Below are 20,259 nucleotides of genomic sequence, written 5' to 3'. Positions count from 1 at the left end.
TCTTGATCTTAGTGTTGTGAGTTCAAGCCTTGTACTGGGCTCCATGCTGGGAGTGGAGCCTACTTTAAAAAAAAAAGAGAAAAGATTTAGTTTAAAAAATCACTCTTTCAGGGCGCCTGGGTGGCTCAGTTGGTTAAGCATCTGCCTTTGGCTCAGGTCATGATCCCAGGGTCCTGGAATCGAGCCCCGCATCAGGCTCCCTGCTCAGTGGGGAGCTTGCTTCTCCCTCTCCCTCTGCCTGCCGCTCCCCCTGCTTGTGCTCTCTCTCTGTCAAATAAATAAATAAAAATCTTAAAAAAAAAAAAATCACTCTGTCATAGGGCTTCAGATGGGCAAGCAGCATTAGTTGTGGATAGCGGATTTGGTGTTTTGTTTTGTTTTTGCTTTTGTTTTTCCACTGAATAAAAACAAAAAGATAAGTTTGGAATCTTTAGTATTATATGTGCTGTTTGAGAGGTTCCTAATTTTTTGGCAGCTCTAAAGGGAAAGTAGACCCACTTCTCATTGATTCATCTTCTCTATACTTATCCCCATCACCAATCACTGTAATAAAGAGTGATATCATACTGTTCTCAAAGCCACATCAGCCCCCAGCAGAAGGTAGACATTATCTGGGAGGAAAGGATCAAGTATAACTCCTCAGAAAATATGCTCTCTCTGTTTCCCCCCACCCCGCCCGCCATTTACCTTCTCCCCTTTTCCAATTATATAAGTAATATAAAATATCAGATTGTAAATCACCAGAATATTTGATTTTCTGAAATTTGTTGGTAATGTCCAATATAGTACCATGTACACATTGGTCTTACTAGGTATTTTGTAAATATAATAATGATAACTTCAATTTCAATTTATTACTTTTAAAAAAATCAATTATGTCAAGATATTTCTCACCCATAAAGTATCTCTGTCAAAGATGTATTTTTACAATATATATATATATTTTTAAAGATTTTATTTATTTATTTGACAGAGAGAGACACAGCGAGAGAGGGAACACAAGCAGGGGGAGTGGGAGAGGGAGAAGCAGGCTTCCCACCGAGCAGAGAGCCCAATGCGGGGCTCGATCCCAGGACCCTGGAATTATAACCTGAGCCGAAGGCAGATGCTTAACGACTGAGCCACCCAGGAGCCCCGTATTTTTTCAATATTTTAAATAAAAAATTAGAAACAAAGAAGTTGATAGAATTTTAACAATAAACACCATTATATCCAACATCTAGATTGTATAATTAATGTTTTCCTATACTTGTTTTTTCATATAACTCTACACCTATTATGTCTCTGTGGATCCATTAATCTTTTTGATGCATTTCAAAAGAAGTTACACACATCAGTATACTCCCCCCTAAATCTTTCATCATGCATATCATTAACTAGAGTTCACTATCTTTTTTGAGGTAAAATTGATATGTGATGAAATGCACAAATTTTATGTGTACTTTTCAATAACTTTGACAAATGTCTATACTTTTATAACCTGAACCACTCTCAAGACCTTGAATATTATCACTCTAGAAAGATCCTGTGTGTCCCTCCTCAGTCAGTCTACACACCCACCCACAGGCAACAACTATTCTAAATGTTTTTCCTACATAGGTTAGATTTGTGTGTTCTAGAAATTCGAAGAAATGGAATATGCAGTCTGTACTCTTTTTGTATAAAGCTGCTTTCACTTAGTATTGTTGGAAGACAATTTTCCCAATACTCTCAGATTGCTACATGCTTGTGAGTGAGGCAATGGCTCTCCTTTGTTCCGGGCTTCAAGGATGTTTATATAGCAACTGCCTTGGAACATAGAGATAGTGTTTCCTTCCAGAGTAAAGGCCAAGCATGCTTACTGCCCATTATGAAAAATTCAGCTTCCCTAAGTTCAGTGTTCCTCTCTTGTAATGCAACACACTGTGTGTAGGTTTCATTTGACCTTCTTCCTATCACCCTGTGGGAATAAGGACTTGTAGAATCATCACAAAAATGCTGATTACTTGTTACTGTTATTGCTCTGAATAATAAACTGTCCTTTGTCTCTGACTCCGTAGTAATGTGCTTTCTACTAGCATATGTGGAATTCTAGCAGGCTAAGTTTTCACCTTGCATTTGAGGTAAAAATCAAAGACCTTTTACAGTTTTTGAGAAGTATTGTGATGTGTATACTAGTAATTCATTCCTTTTTTTACTTGGTAGTATTCTATTGTATGTATATAGCACAATTTATCTGTTTTATTACTGAGGGCTAACCTGTTTTTAGTTTTTAGCTACTGTGGATGAACTTGTTATAAATGTTTGCCTACAAGTCTTTGAGTGGACATGTGTTTTCATTCCTCTTGGATAAATAATTAGGAATGAAATACTGGCTTTTGGACAGGTATATATTTAATTCTGTTAGAAATTATAGAAATTGAAGTTAATCCAATGTAGATCTACCATTTTATATTCCTACCAGCAATGTATGAGAGTTCTGGTTGCTCTGTAAAATACTGACTCCAATTCAAATTTGTGAATTTTTTTCCCATGTGACCAAGGAAATTCTCTGTTATCAGCTGGGTGTTCTATAATCTATAACTCAACTCAATTCTGACACTATCAGCCAGGAGTTATTATCAAGTCCCACAGGTTAAGGGATCTTAGTGCCAGACTGCCCCCCCCAGTCCGCTTTCGACAGCAGTCCCAAGTCCACTTTGTCACCTGTGCTTCTGACCTAATGGCTATAGATCAGAGGTTCCAATAACCTCCTCCTTGAGTTTGATTAATTTGCTAGAGCTGCTCATATAACACAGAGAAACATTTTATTTACTAGATCACTGGTTTATTATAAAAGGACATAACCCAGGAATAGGCAGATGAAAGGGATTCAAAGGGCAAGGTATGTGGGAAGGGCATGGAGCGTCCATGATCTCTCTAGGCACATGACTCTCCCACCACTTCCACATGTTCACCAACACGGAAGCTCTCCAAACCAGACCTTTTAGGTTTTTATGGAGGTTTCATTACAAAACCTACTACACTGACCTACAATACCTACATTGACCATTGGCAATTAAATTCAATCTCTAGCCCCCTCTCCCCTCCCTGGAGCTGGGGGTGGGGTGTGGGTTGGGGCCCATTATCAACATCCCCTGCTAGAGTGGTACATTTGTTACAGTTGGTGAACCTGCACTGATACATCATAATTACCCCAAAGTCCTTAGTTTATATTATGGTTCACTCTTGATGTTCTATGGGTTTGGTCAAATGTATAACGACATCTATCCATTGTTATGGTATCATGCAGACCATTTTCATTGCTCTAAAAAATCTCCATGCTCTACCTATTTATTCCTCCTCATCTTCCACTCTCCCCAATCCCTAAAAATCACTAATTTCTTCACTGTCTCCATAGTTTTACCTTTTACACAAAGTCATATAATTGGAATCATACAGTATGTAGCCTTTTCAGATTGTCTTCTTTCACTTAGTAATATGCACCTAAGGTTCCTCCATATCTTTTCATGGCTTGATAACTCATTTCTTTTTCAGTGATTAATAATATTCCATTGTCTGGATATACCACAGTTTATATATTTATATATTCATGTAGTGAAGGACATCTTGGGTGTTTCCACGTTTTGGCATGAACAAAGCTGCTATTACTATCCATATCCAAGTTTTTGTGTGGACATAAGTTTTCAGCTCCTTTGAGTAAATACCAAAGAGCACAGTTGCTGGATCCCATGATGAGCATATGTTTGGTTTTGTTAAAATATTTAAAACTGTCTTCCAGAGTGACTGTACCATTCTGCATTTCCCACTAGCAATGAATGAGAGGTCCTGTTGCTACGAGGAACTGTACTATATCCTCACCAGTATTTGGTGTTGTCAGTGTTTCAGGTTTTGGCCATTCTACTAGGTGTTTTAATTTGCATTTCCCTGATACCACGTGATGTTGAACATCTTTTCTAATGCATATTTGCCATCCATATATCTTGTTTGGTGAGGTGTACATTAGGTCTCTGGCCTATTTTTAAATTGGGCTGTTGGTCTTTTTTATTGAGTTTTAAGAGTTCTTTGTATATTTTGAAAAACAATTACTTTATCAGACATGTGTTTTGCAGAGCAAAAGTTTTTAATTTTAATGAAGTCTAGCTTATCAATTATTTGTTGTTTTCTGTTTTATGCCTTTGGGGTTCTATCTGAAAGGTCATCACCATACCCAGGGTCATTAGGTTTTCTCTGGTGGTATTATCTAGGAGTTTCATAGTTTGTGTTTTAAATTTAAGTTAGGGATTCATGCCGAGTTAATTTTTGTGAAATGCATAAGAACTGTTTGGAATCTTTTTTTTTTTGCATGCAGATGTCAGTTAATCCAGCACCATTTGTTGAGATGTATTTTTTATAAGTAAGATCTAAGTGAAATATATAATCCTTTCAGGTTCATGAAACATGAATATCATTGAAGCTTAGATTTGATAGGGATTTTTATTTATTTATTTTTAAAGATTTTATTTATTTATTTGACAGAGAACACAAGTAGGCCGAGCAGCAGGCAGAGGGAGAGGGAGAAGCAGGCTCTCCGCTGAGCAGGGAGCCCAATGCGGGGCTCGATCCCAGGACCCTGGGATCATGACCTGAGCCAAAGGCTGACGTTTAACCGACTGAGCCACCCAGGCGCCCCAATAGGGATTTTTAAAAAAAATTATGTAGCCATCATGTATTAAATATCTCTTATTTTCAAAGAGAGGCAGTAAAATAAAATGTCCTACAATAAGAATTAATTTCCTACAATTGAATCTATCAGCTAAGAAGTTTTACAGAAAAATTTTTAAGAAGAATTAAAACAAGGAATAAAAGATGAACATACATTGAGGAGGCCTATAGCTTCAATGTTCTAAATCTTCATATTGTGATTATGGTATCGAGGGAACAATGAAACATTCTGGAGAATGCTGCACTAAGCATCATGCTATTTTTAAGGGCTTTTGGTGTCAAACATCTGGTTCTGAGTTCTGGCTCTACCATTCATCAGATTTGACCTTGGGTCTCTCAGTGTCCTCATCTGAAAGAGAGAAGGTTACAGTTACTTTCTCCTCCTCCCTTCCTCTTTCCTTTACTCCCCACCACCCTGATTCTCCTCACCTGCCTCAAATATATTTTGAGCACCTGCTGTGTCTCCGGGATGGTTTTAGGCGTGAGGATTGAAATGAAAAATTCTAATATTTCCTCTCAGGATGTTTGTAGCCTTATAAGAAAATAGACACATAATAATGCAATATAATAAGTGTTATAATGGTGATATATACCATGTATAATTGGAGCACTGGAAAAGCATGCCTGTATTTGCTCAAGAATGTCATGAAGGGTTTGAAGATGAGATAATGTTTAAACCAACTCAGTAATATGCAGACATTTGCCAAGTGGGTGTTAGAGGTAGGGTTAAGTTGGATCCAATGGGACAACAAGTGAAAGCATTCAGCACAGTGCCTGTTTGTGAATAGGTTCTTGAACCTGTTTGTTTTCTCCTGCCTCTCCCATACTTGTGTCAGAAGGTAGAGGCACAGACTGGATACTTATCAAAATAGTAGAAACTATTTATTGTAATGCTATTCAGTATGCCAAGCACTGTTTTAGGCATTTTACACTAATTACTTGGAATCTAACAATAACTGTAGTAGATATTTTTAATTCGTAGAAGTTATTATTATCATGGGTTGATAGATAAACTGGGGCACAACTTTTTTAAAAATATGTTTATGGTCATGCAGCTTGAGGTTGTAAGTAGTAGGATTAGGATTCAAACCCAGTATTCAAATCCAGCTTTAATCCTTGTATGCTTTTCATGATGCCTTTTTAAATGCCATCCCAGTAGCGTTGCTAGTTTTTAGTGCTGCCCTTTTCGATTTTGAAGGACAGGCCAGATGGAGGGACTTTCTAAAGGCTTCCTTTCATATTCAAGAAAAGTAGAAAAATCCCATTTTTTACTCTGTTTATGTGAAATTTAGTGATTTGACTGGGGTTCAACTAGATTTGATCTGTTTAGGTAAAGGTCGGTAAACATCAACTTCTAGAGTGCCAGCATATGTCTTTCTTTTTTTTTTTAATTCTCTTATTTGAGTATACTTGACACTACTACCATATTTCTTTTAGTTTTTGTTTTCTTAAGGAATTTGAGTTAAGTAAGAACGAAAATCTTGCTATTCAGTAAATTAAGAAATAATACATAAAAGGAAATTTCAACATTGGCTAAAATATAGTTCATTTATTTCCATTTATGTCTACAAAGACAGTGAAGTCACAGATTTTTTTTCAGAAGTGTTATAACGAAGGATAGAGATCTGTATCCATAACAAAAAGAAGAGGGGGGAGACTCACCCAATGGTAAGCAGTTTGTCTATGGTTGCACCACACTTTAGTTGTGGAGCCAAGGTTAGATCCCCACTTAGTCTAGTGATCTTTCTGATGTGTTCTTGTGGGTGCAGGATTAATTATCTTGGAGTATCTTGGCATGTAGATCAAAAGCATATAATCTTTAGGAGTCCCAGAATTGCTCATGCGTGTTGTATAATACCTCTACAACTGTATATTGTGTAATAATTAATTGCCCTTAACAAATGGTGTATTTTTCCACTACTACATTAGAGAAAAACAGTCTTTGCCTCATAAAAATATTGAAAAGAAACAATATATTTGAATTTTCATGAAGTTTTTCAGCTCCTTAACCTACTAATATTAACTTAGTTATTCAGGAATTTTTTTTTTTTTTTAACATACCTCTATCACCCAGCTTTATTGGACTGGAATTCTTCTAATTTGATTTTTTAAAAGATTTATTTTATTTTAGAGAGAGAGAGAACGTGAGCATGGGGGAAGGGCAGAAGGAGAGAGAGGGAGAGACTCCCAAGACTCCCTGCTGAGCAGGAGCCAGACACAGGGCTTGATTCCAGGATCCTGAGATCATGACCCAAGCCAAAACCAAGAGTCTGACACTTAACCAACTGAGCCACCCAGGCACCTCTACAATTTAATTTTTAATTATATTCTCATTATGCTGTCTTAAAAATGCAGCAAATCATTTAAAATTGTTGTTATAGTTAGAGAAAGCCAACTATCAAGATATTGATTGACGTGTTCAAGGAATGGTAGTGAAAGAAGGGAAAAAGCCCGATTTTGGTTTTTTGAGTTGTCTCCCAAGTGACTGAGTTACAGATGATCCTTTCTTGGTGAAGCTCTTGGACCAGTCTTGTAAACATGTTTATATTACAGTTACAACATCACTATCCATTTTAACAGTGAATTGTTATATGGGGCAAGTAATAATTTAGAGCAGGTGATATGTATGACTCCTGAAGTGTTTTTTGCAAAATCAATTCCTTCTTTCATCTTTCAGGTTAGTTTTAAGAATCTCTTGCTAAGACTATAATAGTTTCCTTTTAACAGGCACCCCCACATAGATTGCTCATATCCCCCACACATCCACAGTATTGCCAAGGAAGTTAAATTTTTTAAACCATACATTTTATCTTCCTACTTCTAAAAGCCAGTGAAAAAATTCAAGCAGATTTTTATTTCAGACACAATAAAATGCTTGGGATGGCAATTAAAATTTTCCATTATCTGGCTTTAACCAGCATTTTCCACTTCATTTTTGTTCACCCCCTTAATAATACCCTTAAACTAAGCCTCTGGTTATCACAGACATGTATTAACTATACTGCAGCACAAGGATGTGGTTGAACTGTTAGCTCAGTTTGTATTACTATCTTCTGTCCCCATTAAAATCTCTCTTCATGGGGGCGCCTGTGTGGCTCAGTTGGTTAGGCGACTGCCTTCGGCTCAGGTCATGATGCCGGAGTCCCTGGATCGAGTCCCGTGTCGGGCTCCCTGCTCGGCGGGGAGTCTGCTTCTCCCTCTGACCCTCCCTCCTCTCATGCTCTCTCTCTCTCTCTAATAAATAAATAAAAATCTTTAATAAAAAAAAAATCTGTCTTCATGTACTCAAAAATGTACATCTTGTGTAAAAGTTTCAGTAATGCCTCCACCCAATATAGGCCTCTCCTTGGTATTTCCCTTAGCTCTGGGTAATTTTCTTATATTTCATTTTTCTTCCTTCATCTTCTTTGTTATCTCTCCCTTTTAGATTAATCCTCTGTACTTCTGAAATATTCTCTCATGTATTTCATTTTGGGGGGGTCCATTTATTCTATCCCCTGAGTGATTTTCTAACCTTTTACTTCCAACCCATTTGATTTCAACTATCATTTTTGACTTTATGAGAGTGCTTTTTTAATTCTCTGGTTGTGGTTTTTTGTTTTATTGATGTTATATTGTTTCAGATATCTCTGGAGATACTAATTACATGGTGCATGAAATTTCTTTTGTTTCCTCATTTATCTTGACCTTTTTTTACTATGCTGCATGTTTTGTGATTCTTGGTTGACCCTGCAGATATATGAATGAAGGATAAGAATGAGAGATAGGAATGATTGAAGGTTGACTGGGAAGGGGACAGCACCTGTACCAACAAACTCTAAATTACCAGAGTAAATAAGAATTTGTGTGTAGGATCCATTATTTCACCAGTTGCCCAGATACTTCCTTCAGTGTCTTAGAAAACAGCCTTATAATATTTGCATTGGGTTAATTTTGGCTGTTTCCATGTGTATAGGTGGGTATAGGGAGGGGAGGATAAAATGGGCATCTAGTCCATTTACAAACCTTCCATTAATCCCCTTGGTTTCAAGCCCACCTCGTTCTCTTGCTCTTCATTGTACATATTGAGACTCAACACAGTCTCTCTGGGTTCTGTTAGGAATATTGGTTTCTACTTCTGCTGTAGCCTCTTTTATTAGTTTTTCTAGGGTGTGGCTCCTTCAATTTAATTAATCAGCCAGCTCTCTCTCTTTTTCTTTTTTTAGTAATGTCTACACCCAACATGGGGTTCGAATTCACAACCCCAAGATCAAGAGTCGCATACTCTTCCAACAGCCAGCCTGGCACCCCACTCAGCTCTCTAACTTCCAGAAATTTCTTGAATTCTGCTTTCTGTTGATGGCACCCCTCTTTTTTGGGGGGGGCAGAGGGAGAGGCTCTTTCTTTTTTTAAGGTGGGGGCCGAAGGAGAGAGAATCTTAAGCAGGCTCCATACCCAGCATGGAGCCCGACCCACGGCTTGATCTCACAGCCTTGAGTTCATGATCTGAGCTGAAATCAAGAGTCAGACACTTAACCGACTGAGCCACCTAGGTGCCCTGATGGCACTTCTCTTATTTCTCTTCTTTCTTATGAATCTATTTCTCTTTATTATTTTACTGTCATTTTGATGGCTTTTAAAGAATAACATGAGGCATGTGTTTGATCACCCTGCTATCTTGAACTGGAAGTCAGCTTAAGCTTCCTAAGGAGAAACAAAGACAAAACTGTAGCAACACTTCAGAGCCTTCCCAATCTAGTTGCAAAGAAATAGCATGTGCCAAGAGAGATAAGTAATCCTATTACTAACTGGAAGGTGGGATAGAAGTACTTGACAAATGGACCGTTCTCATCTGTCTCCATATTACTGCCATTCTTTGCAAGTCATTTAAAAATGATTGGGAGGAGGAGAGGGAGTATAGTGAGGAAATCGAAAGCCAGTATTTTTCTAATTCTGAAATAAATTTGAGCAACAATGCATTTAAAAATTTGGAATAAAGGGAAGTGGGAGAAAAGGGAGCCTTATTTGATTAGAGGAAGAAGAACATGAATAAAAAGTGTCAGATGAATTAACTTAATATGAACACATTCAAAATTGGCCTCTTCTTATTGTAAGTGCCTGATATCTTAGTAGGCATGTCAGCAGCTTCTTCTAAATGCTTCTTCTTTCCTTTGTTCATTTATTCATTCAATAACTGTGATTCTGTCCTATAGAGAATAAACTTCTGTTTTGTCCAAACAAATGTCACAGATGACATATAAGCCCAAACACCAAAGTCTTGCCTTATGAAGGTCTTATATGTAGGTCAAGGAAAAATCTACATAAATCTGCATTCTTGGTTCACTATGGGCAGAATTTGATGGATTGTTTGGCATCTCAATGAGGATGATTAGAGAATATGGGTAGAAGGAAGAACAAGGAATGGAGTTAGAAAATAATGCTATTACCATGAAACATTATAATCCTATAAGTATTTTCTTTATTCCACATGTACTATACACAGTGTCACCTTGACACGAAAAATATGAGAATTTATTTTATGTAGTAGAGGTAGGAGCCTAAAAATTTGACTTTGCATGAGTAATTCACTTAACTCCTTCAAGTTCAGTTCACCTTTTTTTTTTTTTTCAAGTGGGAGTTGGATTAAATAACCCTTAAGGATCTTACTGTTGCTAAGTCTAGAATTCTTTTAAGTACATACTGAATGATACCTGTTTGCAGGCATTTTGCTAAATAAGCCCTTTGGGAAATACTAAGATATATATCAAAATCCCTGGCCTTCAGGAGAAGATAAAGCCAAAAGAGCAAATAAAAAGTAAGGCCTGCACAAGTATCTGCATTACACAGCAGTATATTGTGAAAATTATACAGAAGAATCAATTAAGTGAAAGAGGAGAGAATTTACAACTTGCAGCAATTGAGGATGATTACGTAAAGGATCATTTGAACTGGGTCTGGAATCTTGAGTAAGATTTTGATAGAGAGCTCTGACTAGGAGCGTGCATCCCCACCAGCATAAGCTGGAGTGCAGAGATGAGAAAACATAAAGTGTGTTCAAGGAAGTACAAGTCAGCCAGCTTTATTAATTGGAGGAATTGTGATTTACAGTAATGGGAAAAGAAGTGGAAAGTATAACTAGAGGATTATGAATGGTCTCAACCTACAGTCTAGGAGAGATATTGTAGAATGTTGAGACAGGAGACTAGTAGGGTAAGATTTATTCTGAGAGAATGTGTAGATATGGAAGATGCTATGAAGTAGGGAGGAGACTTGGTGCTGAAATACCAATAAGGAAACCATTACGGTTAACCAGGTAGGAGATAGTTAGGGCCTGAAGTAGGGCAGTGGCAATCCAATGAAATGGTTGGGGCAGATAATAGAGATTATGAAGTAAGAATTCACAAGATTCAGTGAACAGTTTGGGTATAACTAAGGATCGGAATCAGTGTGACTAGAAAAATGGAGGCACCTTTAATAAAAATTATTGAGTCAAGGGGAGAAGTTGATTTTTGTGAAGAAAGAATAGAGAATTCCCCATCTTTCAACAAATCTTTCCCACCTATGTAGCAGCAATTTTGATATAGTAACAAAGATAACAATATTCTCTGTGAATCCTTATCTGTTTCTTGCAAAGCCATCATAATTTCTTAGGGGTATTATTGTTTCTTGTCAATAATTCTTGTCAATTAGTATGAATCTAAATTGCCTTATGTACTAATTTGGGGAAGGAGCAATACAAGATAGAATTTTAAAAAAATATTCTTTAAGAATACCATGAGAAATAGCCAGAACTTAGTGGTCCATAAGAGTAGAATTTAACTTTAGATTTGGAGAAGCAATTCACTTATAAATGATACCTGTCAAAAACTGTAATAATAGAAAATGAAGTACACCCATATACCAGGAAATGTGAAGACATAAGTGATAGAATTTTTATTACAGAAACAAAACATATGAACATATGATAGCTCTAATTAAAACTGTTGTCCCTTCATTCTCTTAATTGCTATAGCTGACTTGTGTATGCTCCACTTCATCTGATTTGGTAATCTGCATTTTCTTGAGTAGGAAGTGAGAAATGAAAGCAAAAGAACTATTTATAATTAGTGAGGAGAAAGCTTCGGAGGAAAAAAAAAGATTTTAAAATATTAAATAAAGCTTTAAAAACAATTTTTTTTTTTTAATTTTAAGGAGTATAGGCAGTTGTGATCTGCCCCCCCCCCCCGACTTCTGCATAGCATCAGACAGCAAAAAAGGTGCTGCCAAATTGCAGACTTCCACATGAAGGATTTTTTTTTTTTTTAAAGATTTTATTTATTTATTTGACAGAGAGAGACAGTGAGAGAGGGAACACAAGCAGGGGGAGTGGGAGAAGGAGAAGCAGGCTTCCCGCGGAGAAGGGAGCCCGATGTGGGGCTCGATCCCAGGATCCCGGGATCATGACCTGAGCTAAAGGCAGACACTTAACGACTGAGCCACCCAGGCGCCCCCACATGAAGGATTTTGAAGCATCAGTTGACTGGTTAAAAACCCTGTTTTCATGTGTCATATTACTTTCACCATGAATAGTCTCCTTTAGTCTTGAATTTTGAAGTGTTGTTTTTATTCCATATAATTATTTGGTTGTATGTAGTTATTCAGCTGCCTTTAGAGTCATGGACTTGGAAGGAGTAAAGACTTTGTGGTCCAGTATTTCCCTAAGTATGCTTGACAACTGTAGTCATAAAGAAAGGGCTCTGGGATCAATGTGGTCAGGAAATTGCTGGGTTAAATAAACACAGTCAAACAAGATTTTCATTTAGGTGGCGGAGGGGAGGGGTATAGAATCTCAGAGACTTTAATATGCTAATGTGACTCAACTAAGGAGAAACAAACAAGATAGAGCATTTCACAAACTTATTTGACCACAAAATCCTTTGTTCATGGAGTCTTTCTCGGAACCATTGTGCCATAGAACACATGTGGGGAAACTCAAATCCCTTAAATTTATGGATAAACAGAAAAGAGTTGGAATGGTTGTTTACTTAAAGAAATGGACTTGACCTAGGGGTTCCCATCATATTTAGTTTTGCTTCCTTTTGCCCCCAAATTCATAAAAGTCTTTGAAAACTATATGATATTCCAAATTAGACCCATAAAATACACAAAGGTGTTTTAAGAAATAAAACTAATGATTTAATTATTTTTAGTATATTTTGAATTGGCATATTGACTTTGATGAAAAGAGTTAGATCAAAAGAGCCAATTAATATTTGTAACCAAGGTTACACTTTTGCAATCAGGAAGCTTTTTTTTCCCACAAAAATCAACCATCTTTCAAATTAGAAAATCTGTTTCACAAACAATGAATCATGGAACACTACATCAAAAACTAATGATGTAATATATGGTGATTAACATAATAAAATTAAATTAAAAAAAGAAAAAGAAAATCTTTGTCCTTTCAAATTATGATAATGTGTATACCAACAAGCTTTGCCACTTTCCAAAAAAAAGAACTGAAGAAAATGACTTTATGATTTGCTGTCTGCTGTGTCAAACCCCATCTCTATATAAATACACATGTATCTTTTTAAAAACTTATTTATAGGGGCATCTGGGTGTCATCTGCCTTTTGCTCAGGTCATGATCCCGGGGTCCTGGGATTGAGCCCCGCATGGAGCTCCCTGCTCCATGAGGAGCCTGCTTCTCCTTCTCCCTTTGCCTGCTGCTCCCCCTGCTTGTGCTTGCTCTCTCTCTCTCTCTCTGTGGCAAATAAATAAAATCTTAAAAAAAAAAACCTCATTTATATAGATGGCATTATGGTAAATAGGCTGTTCTTTGCCCTATGTATTTTTACTCAATGGTATTACATGTTTATTTTTTCACATTAATACCTGTAGATCTTTCTAAAAATTATTTGTTTTTTTATTGACGTATACTTGACCCATATTGTTACATTAGCTTCAGGTGCACAGCGTAGTGATTGGCCAAGTTTATACATTATGCTGTGTTCACCACAAGTGTAGCGCCCATTGTTCCCATACAGTGCTATTACACTTTCATTGACTATATTCCTTATGACTTTTCATCCTTGTGGTTTATTCTTTCCATAACTGGAAGCGTGTACCTCTCACTGCTTTTCATCCATTTTGCCCCGACCATCAGTTTGTTCTCTGTATTTATGGATCTATTTCTGCTTTGTTTGTTTTGTTTTTTAGATTCCACATATAAGTGAAATCATACAGTTTTGTCTTTCTCTGACTCATTTCACTTAGGATAATACTCTCTAGTTCCGTCCATGTCACAAATGGCAAGACATGTAGATCTTCCTTTAATGGCTCAATAATATTACATTATATAGCTGTACTGTAATTTGTGTAATCAGTTTTCCATTGATAGGGTAGTTGTAGTTTGTTTTTTTTTAATTTTTTTATTGTTATGTTAATCCCCATACATTACATCATTAGTTTTAGATGTAGTGTTCCATGATTCATTGTTTGTGCATAACACCCAGTGCTCCATGCAGAACGTGCCCTCTTTAATACCCATCACCAGGCTAACCCATCCTCCCACCCCCCTCCCCTCTAGAACCCTCAGTTTGTTTTTCAGAGTCCATCGTCTCTCATGGTTCGTCTACCCCTCCGATATCCCCCACTTCATTCTTCCCCTCCCGCTACCTTCTTCTTCTTTTTTTTTTTTCTTAACATATATTGCATTATTTGTTTCAGAGGTACAGATCTGAGATTCAACAGTCTTGCACAATTCACAGCGCTTACCTGAGCACATACCCTCCCCAGTGTCTATCACCCAGGCACCCCATCCCTCCCACCCCACCCCCCACTCCAGCAACCCTCAGTTTGTTTCCTGAGATTAAGAATGCCTCATATCAGTGAGGTCATATGATACATGTCTTTCTCTGTTTGACTTATTTTGCTCAGCATAATACCCTCCAGTTCGGTAGTTGTAGTTTTTTTTTAACAGACAGTGCTGTAGTGAATTTTGATATAGGTCTTCTTTTGCTTTTGTTTTTGAACCTTTGTGTGTGAGTATGTCTGTAGGAGAGTCCTTGGCATGGAATTGCTGGGTCAAATAATATGCACATTAAAATTTTTGTAAGTATTGCCAAATTGCTTTTAAAATGGTATTAGTTTATCTTCCATTGCAGCACTGTAACAGGAAATTTGAAAATGGTGTAAGTTTTACTGAACTTAAAAGAGACTTTATACCTAATAATGGATAGTAATGAATATCTTGCTATATTAATTTTTAAATCATAGAGAAAACTTTAAAGTATTGATAATCATGATTTCTCTTTCTCTCTGTCCCTCCCCTGTTCTTTACAGAGCAAATTATTCATGGAAGGATTTAGAAGCCTAAAAGAAGGAGAACCAGTGGAATTCACATTTAAAAAATCTTCCAAAGGCCTTGAATCAATACGGGTAACTGGACCTGGTGGGAACCCCTGTTTAGGAAGTGAAAGAAGACCCAAAGGGAAGACACTACAAAAAAGAAAACCAAAGGGAGATAGGTAATCATTTACTTTGTTAGTTTATGAGTTTATTGTACTTGGGAAAAAATTCTGAAAATCTTTTTCATTTTTATTATATTGGACTTAATATAATTTAACCAAAGTAAAAAAAATGCCACCATTGTGTAGTTGAATAAACTTTATCAGGAATATAGGCTATCAGGATGCCTGGGTGGCTCAGTCGATTAAGTGGCTGCCTTCTGCTCAGTCATGATCCCGGGGTCCTGGGATCCAGTCCCATGGTGGGCTCCCTGCTCAATGGGGAGCCTGCTTCTCCCTCTGCCTGCCACTCCCCCTGCTTGTGCTCTCTCTCTTTCTCTCTCTGACAAATAAATTAAAAATAAGTAAATAAATAAAATCTTTAAAACAAAAAAGAATATGAGCTATCTTGCAATTTGAACTCTGCACTATTTCCACCAGATTGTTCTGAGATCACAAATGAGGAGTCAGGATTCCCAACAGACAGTGCTATTCCTCTGTACATCTTAACACCTCACCTGTTTTTTTCAAATGAAAATACCTTTATTGTTTTGTCTGTTTTTAAAAGATAACTGATGTATAAAAAAATTCAAACAATATAAAAAATTATAAAGTCAGGAAAAAAATCACTTGAAATCCTAACTAAGGTGGGACTCATAATATATATGCAGTATTTTAGAAACTTGAATTTTTTTTCATTTAACAGTATATCAAGGAACATTTCATATCAATCATTAGCACCTGCATAAATTCCCACTGTGTGAATATACCGGAATTTACTTATTTTTTTTTAAAGATTTTATTTATTTATTTGATAGAGAGAGACACAGCGAGAGAGAGAACACAAGCAGGGGGAGTGGGAGAGGGAGAAGCAGGCTTCCCGCAGAGCAGGGAGCCCGATGCGGGGCTCGATCCCAGGACCCTGGGATCATGACCTGAGCCGAAGGCAGACGCTTAACGACTGAGCCACCTAGGTGCCCCGAAAATTTATTTTTTGAATGCACCAGAATTTAAACAGTGCTGAAGTAATTTGTTAAAATTAAGCTATTTTGAATATTTTGACCTTTTCAGTAGTACCACAGTGGGAATCTGTATATGTATGTTTTTGAAAAATTGTCTGATTATATCCTTGGGATAAATATTGAAAAATCTGGATCAAAAACAAGGCATTTAAAAATTTTTGGTATCTATGTCCAAACTGTTCTCCAGAAATGATTAGGGCCAATATACAACCCCTTCAAAAAGGAGACTGTTCATAGAATGATGTCATTTTATTTTTAAGATTTTTATTATTTTTTTAAGTAATCTCTGCACCCAACCTAAGGTTCGAATTTACAATCCCAAGATCAAGAGTCACATGCTCTACCAACTGAGCCAGCCAGGCTCCCCTTAAATATACATTTTTTTTTTTTTTTGCATAAGTTTATTTTTTTAAAAGGCATATAGACAATAAACAAAGTAAACAATCAGATCTTACTTCTACCCAGCATTATCTGTCCTAGAACTGTTCCATTAAGTTCCAGTCTCTAAACATCTTAAATTTCAATAATCGTTCTCTTCATCAGAGTCCATGACTTTTCTTCTGTTAAATTTAACTGTGGTTTTCTTTTCTGTTTGTTGGCTTACTTTTTCAAGGATTTCTATTAAACCTTGTTCTGATGCCTTCGCACTTACTTGTCCATATCTTGCCATCTGTATGAGGTAATTCTCTACCGCTTTAGTTTTTTCGGGCTTTTACAAGTGCTAAGTTACTGAAGCAGGCCCGGTCTGACTGATCCGGGACTTGGGCTAAGATACTGTTTCTCATTTCTGCTTCCCTGTGCTTTGCCGCCGTTGTGCTGCATGGCCAGGATCCCGGTGCTTCGCCCGCAGTCCGGCCGGCCTCTGCTTCCTCAGAGCCTTCAGCCCCTCCTCCGCCGTGCTGCGGCGGATCGGGGTTGGTTAGCCGTGGCCACGCTCCGAGGGCTCTCCCTTAAATATACATTTTTGAATGTTTTTTCAATTTATTTTATTTTTTAAGATTTTATTTATTTATTTGCGAGACAGAGACAGAGATATGAGAGAGAGAGCACAAGCAAGGAGGAGAGGGAGAAAGAAGCAGGCTGCCGGCGAGCAGGAAACCTGATGCGGAGCTTGATCCCAGGACCCTGAGATCGTGACCTGAGCCAAAGGCAGATGCTTAACTGACTGAGCCACCCAGTCACCCCTGAATTTTTTTTTAAGTGGGCTCCATCCCCAATATGGGGCTTGAACTGAGAACCCTGAGATCAAGAGTCACATGCTCTACCAGCTGAGCTAGCCAGGCAACCCTGAATGATGTCATTTTAAAAATCTTTTCCAGGGCACTTGGGTGGCTCAGTTGATTGGGTGTCCGACTCTTGATTTTGGTTCAGGGTCATGGGATTGAGCCCCGCATCAGGCTCTGTGCTCAGTGGGGAGTCTGCTGGAGATTCTCTCTTTCCCTTTCCCTCTGCCTTTCCCCCTGCTCATGCATACGCTTTTTTTTTCTCTCTCTCTCTCTCAAATAAATAAATAAATATAAATAAATAAATCTTTAAAAAAATCTTTTCCAATGATATAGGTTGAGAGATACAGCTCACTTTTTTTCCTTTGCATCCTTTGATTAGATTAGAGGTCAAATATATTTTTATGTCAATTTTCATTTTTTTCTTCCATGAATTATATGTTTCTTGTTCTTTGCTCATGCTTCTATCAAGGTGTTCATTTGCTGTTATTGATTTGGAAGTTCGCTGTTTAGGAAAGAACTCTGTTTTCTTCTTTCCCACTCTGAAAAACCCAGTTCTTCCCTACTGTTTTTCTCTTGTGTATCTGCTTTACTTTTACACAGCACTTGGTTTCTGACACCAAAAGTATGGAGATTTTTACCCCCACACCAAACTGTTCTCCACAACACCAGCTGGATGTCCTACAATTTCACTCAATTCTGAGGCAGTTTCATTAATGCAAAGAGATAATGGTGGTTCAGATTGGGATGGTAGCAGTAGAGGTGAGGAACAAAAATCCTGACATTGTGAAGGTAGAGACAACAGGATTTACTATTGGATCAGATGTGGGCTGTGAGAGAAAGTGAATATTCAGGATGATTCCAAGGTTTGTTTGGCCTGAGCAGCCAGAAGGCTGGAGGGATCATTTACCAAGAGGGAGAAGACTAGGGAAGGAGCAGGAAATCGGAAGTATGGTGTCAGATATGTATAAGCTGGAGATTTATAGTAGACATTCAAACGGGAAAATAGATATGGCAGATGGATACATGAGTATGGAGTTCCAGGGCTATAGACAAAAACTTGACAATAGTCAACAGAAAGATATTTACAGTCTTAAGACTGAACGAAATCACTGTCAGAGTGAGTACACATGGAAAAGAGAAAACAACCCAGCCCTGGGGCACTCCAGCACTTAGGGAGCAGGAAGAGTAGGAGGAATAGCAAAAGGCATTAGGTTAGAAGGAGGGAAATGGGAAAATCAAGAGGATTTTGCCTCAGAAGTCAAGGAAAGAAGTATTTCAAGAAGGAAAGGGTCTCTGGTGTTGGAAATGGTGCTGATGGTGAAATGATTAAGATGACCACCAGGACTTGAGCATTTAGCAACAAGGAAGTCACTGGTGAAGTTGACAAGCTCAGATTCAGTGGACTGTTGGGAGTAAAAGTCTAAGCGGGTTGTGTTCAACAGAAGGAAAGGAGAGGAGGTGGAGACAGCAAGTATAGACAATTTTTTGAGTTTCCTATAAATGAGAGCAGAAAAATGAAGCAGCAGCTGAGGAGGCAAAGAACATATAGCCTGCTAATGTGTCAGTGGGAATGGTCCAGTAGAAAGGGAAGATTGAGCATGCAGGAAAGAGGAGGACAATTGCTGGAGTGATTTCCTTGCTTGGGAGAGAAGGTTTGGAGATTTAAAAAGAAAGAAGGTATGAAATAGGAAATTAAGGGGTGCCTGTGTGTCTCAGTAGGTTAAGTGTCTGACTCTTGGTTTCGGCTCAGGTCATGATCTCATGGGTTGTGAGATCGAGCCCCATGTCAGGCTCCATGCTCATTAGGGAGTCTGCTTAACGCTTCTCTTCCTCTGCCTCTCCCTCAACTCAGGTGTGCACACTCTCCCCCCACCCCTGTCTCAATAAATACATAAGTCTTTAAAAATTTTTTGAAATAGGAAATTAAAAGAGTTAGGGCATTGTGGAGAAAAGGTAGAATTCCAGGCTATACCAAAAACCCACTGACGATTAGTGGACATGAATTTAAAGTAGTGTCAGTCAGTATGATTGTTTTTTCTCCAGCCATTGGTGACTTCATGGCTACAACTGTGAAATAGAAAGATGGATTTAATTAGAGTTGGGGCTTTCCTAGTTGAGAATAACAAAGGGAGAGAAGCGAGGGCACTGATGATGTATGCAAGGGAGCAGTTGTAATGATGGATTATGCAGTATAAACTAGGTAAGGAGTGAAGACAGAAAAAGTGGCAGGCTCGTGGTGTGTGGGTTACAGATGGGGTTCTAAAATTGCTGCAGTTGGGGTGCTAGAAAGAATGAGAGGGTATAAGTTGGTGGTGATCAGAGGGTGAATAACTCCTTCAAGATCTCTTGTTTGTTGTGTGTCTTACTGCGATGAAAGCTTTTACACAATTTGGTATCTAATGATTTCCAACTACATAGTTCAGGACGTTTATAATTTTTGTCACTAGCATTAGCAATTCCAGTTTTCTGTGTGCCACCGTTTTTGTAAAGTGACAGAGACAAACTGCAATAAAATAATCAAATAAGCAGCACAGAGGCTCTTGTATAGAAACTGAAACAGAGAGAGAGCAGGATGTGGCAGTGTTAACTGACGTTCGGAAGAGTCTCCAAGGCACTGATTTACTCCCTAAATAAAGACCTCAGAGATCTTTGGTAACTTTCTTGGTTTCTTCTATGATTATTAACTATGTCTACTTCTGGAGAAAGCCTTAATAATGAGAATAAAATTGTGCTTTGATCCAGATTTTCATGTTTATTAGCTTAGTTATGTAAAATATCCTCAAAAATCTTAAAATATTCTGGATTTTCTAGTCACTTCCCATTATCTATTTTTGTTGCATTTTTTCCTTAAGAATTTTTT

At 37.7% G+C, this 20,259-nt stretch overlaps 1 protein-coding gene and 1 pseudogene across 1 annotated transcript in view; one reads left to right on the top strand and one right to left on the bottom strand.

The window, feature by feature from the left end:
* The window catches only part of LIN28B (lin-28 homolog B), a 125,297-nt gene that overhangs the window by 51,093 nt on the left and 53,945 nt on the right, over positions 1-20,259 (top strand). The window contains exon 3 of the mRNA XM_021693543.1: positions 14,988-15,172. Coding sequence (XP_021549218.1) covers positions 14,988-15,172 — 185 coding nt within the window. The remainder of the gene's footprint in view (positions 1-14,987; positions 15,173-20,259) is intronic.
* Positions 16,694-20,259, bottom strand: part of LOC110583139 — a 46,105-nt pseudogene continuing 42,539 nt past the window's right edge.

The sequence above is a fragment of the Neomonachus schauinslandi genome, chromosome 8 (genome assembly GCF_002201575.2).
Source record: "Neomonachus schauinslandi chromosome 8, ASM220157v2, whole genome shotgun sequence".
Lineage (NCBI taxonomy): Eukaryota > Metazoa > Chordata > Mammalia > Carnivora > Phocidae > Neomonachus > Neomonachus schauinslandi.
Note: the sequence above shows the minus strand (reverse complement) of the source record. Positions and strands in the feature narration are given on the sequence as shown.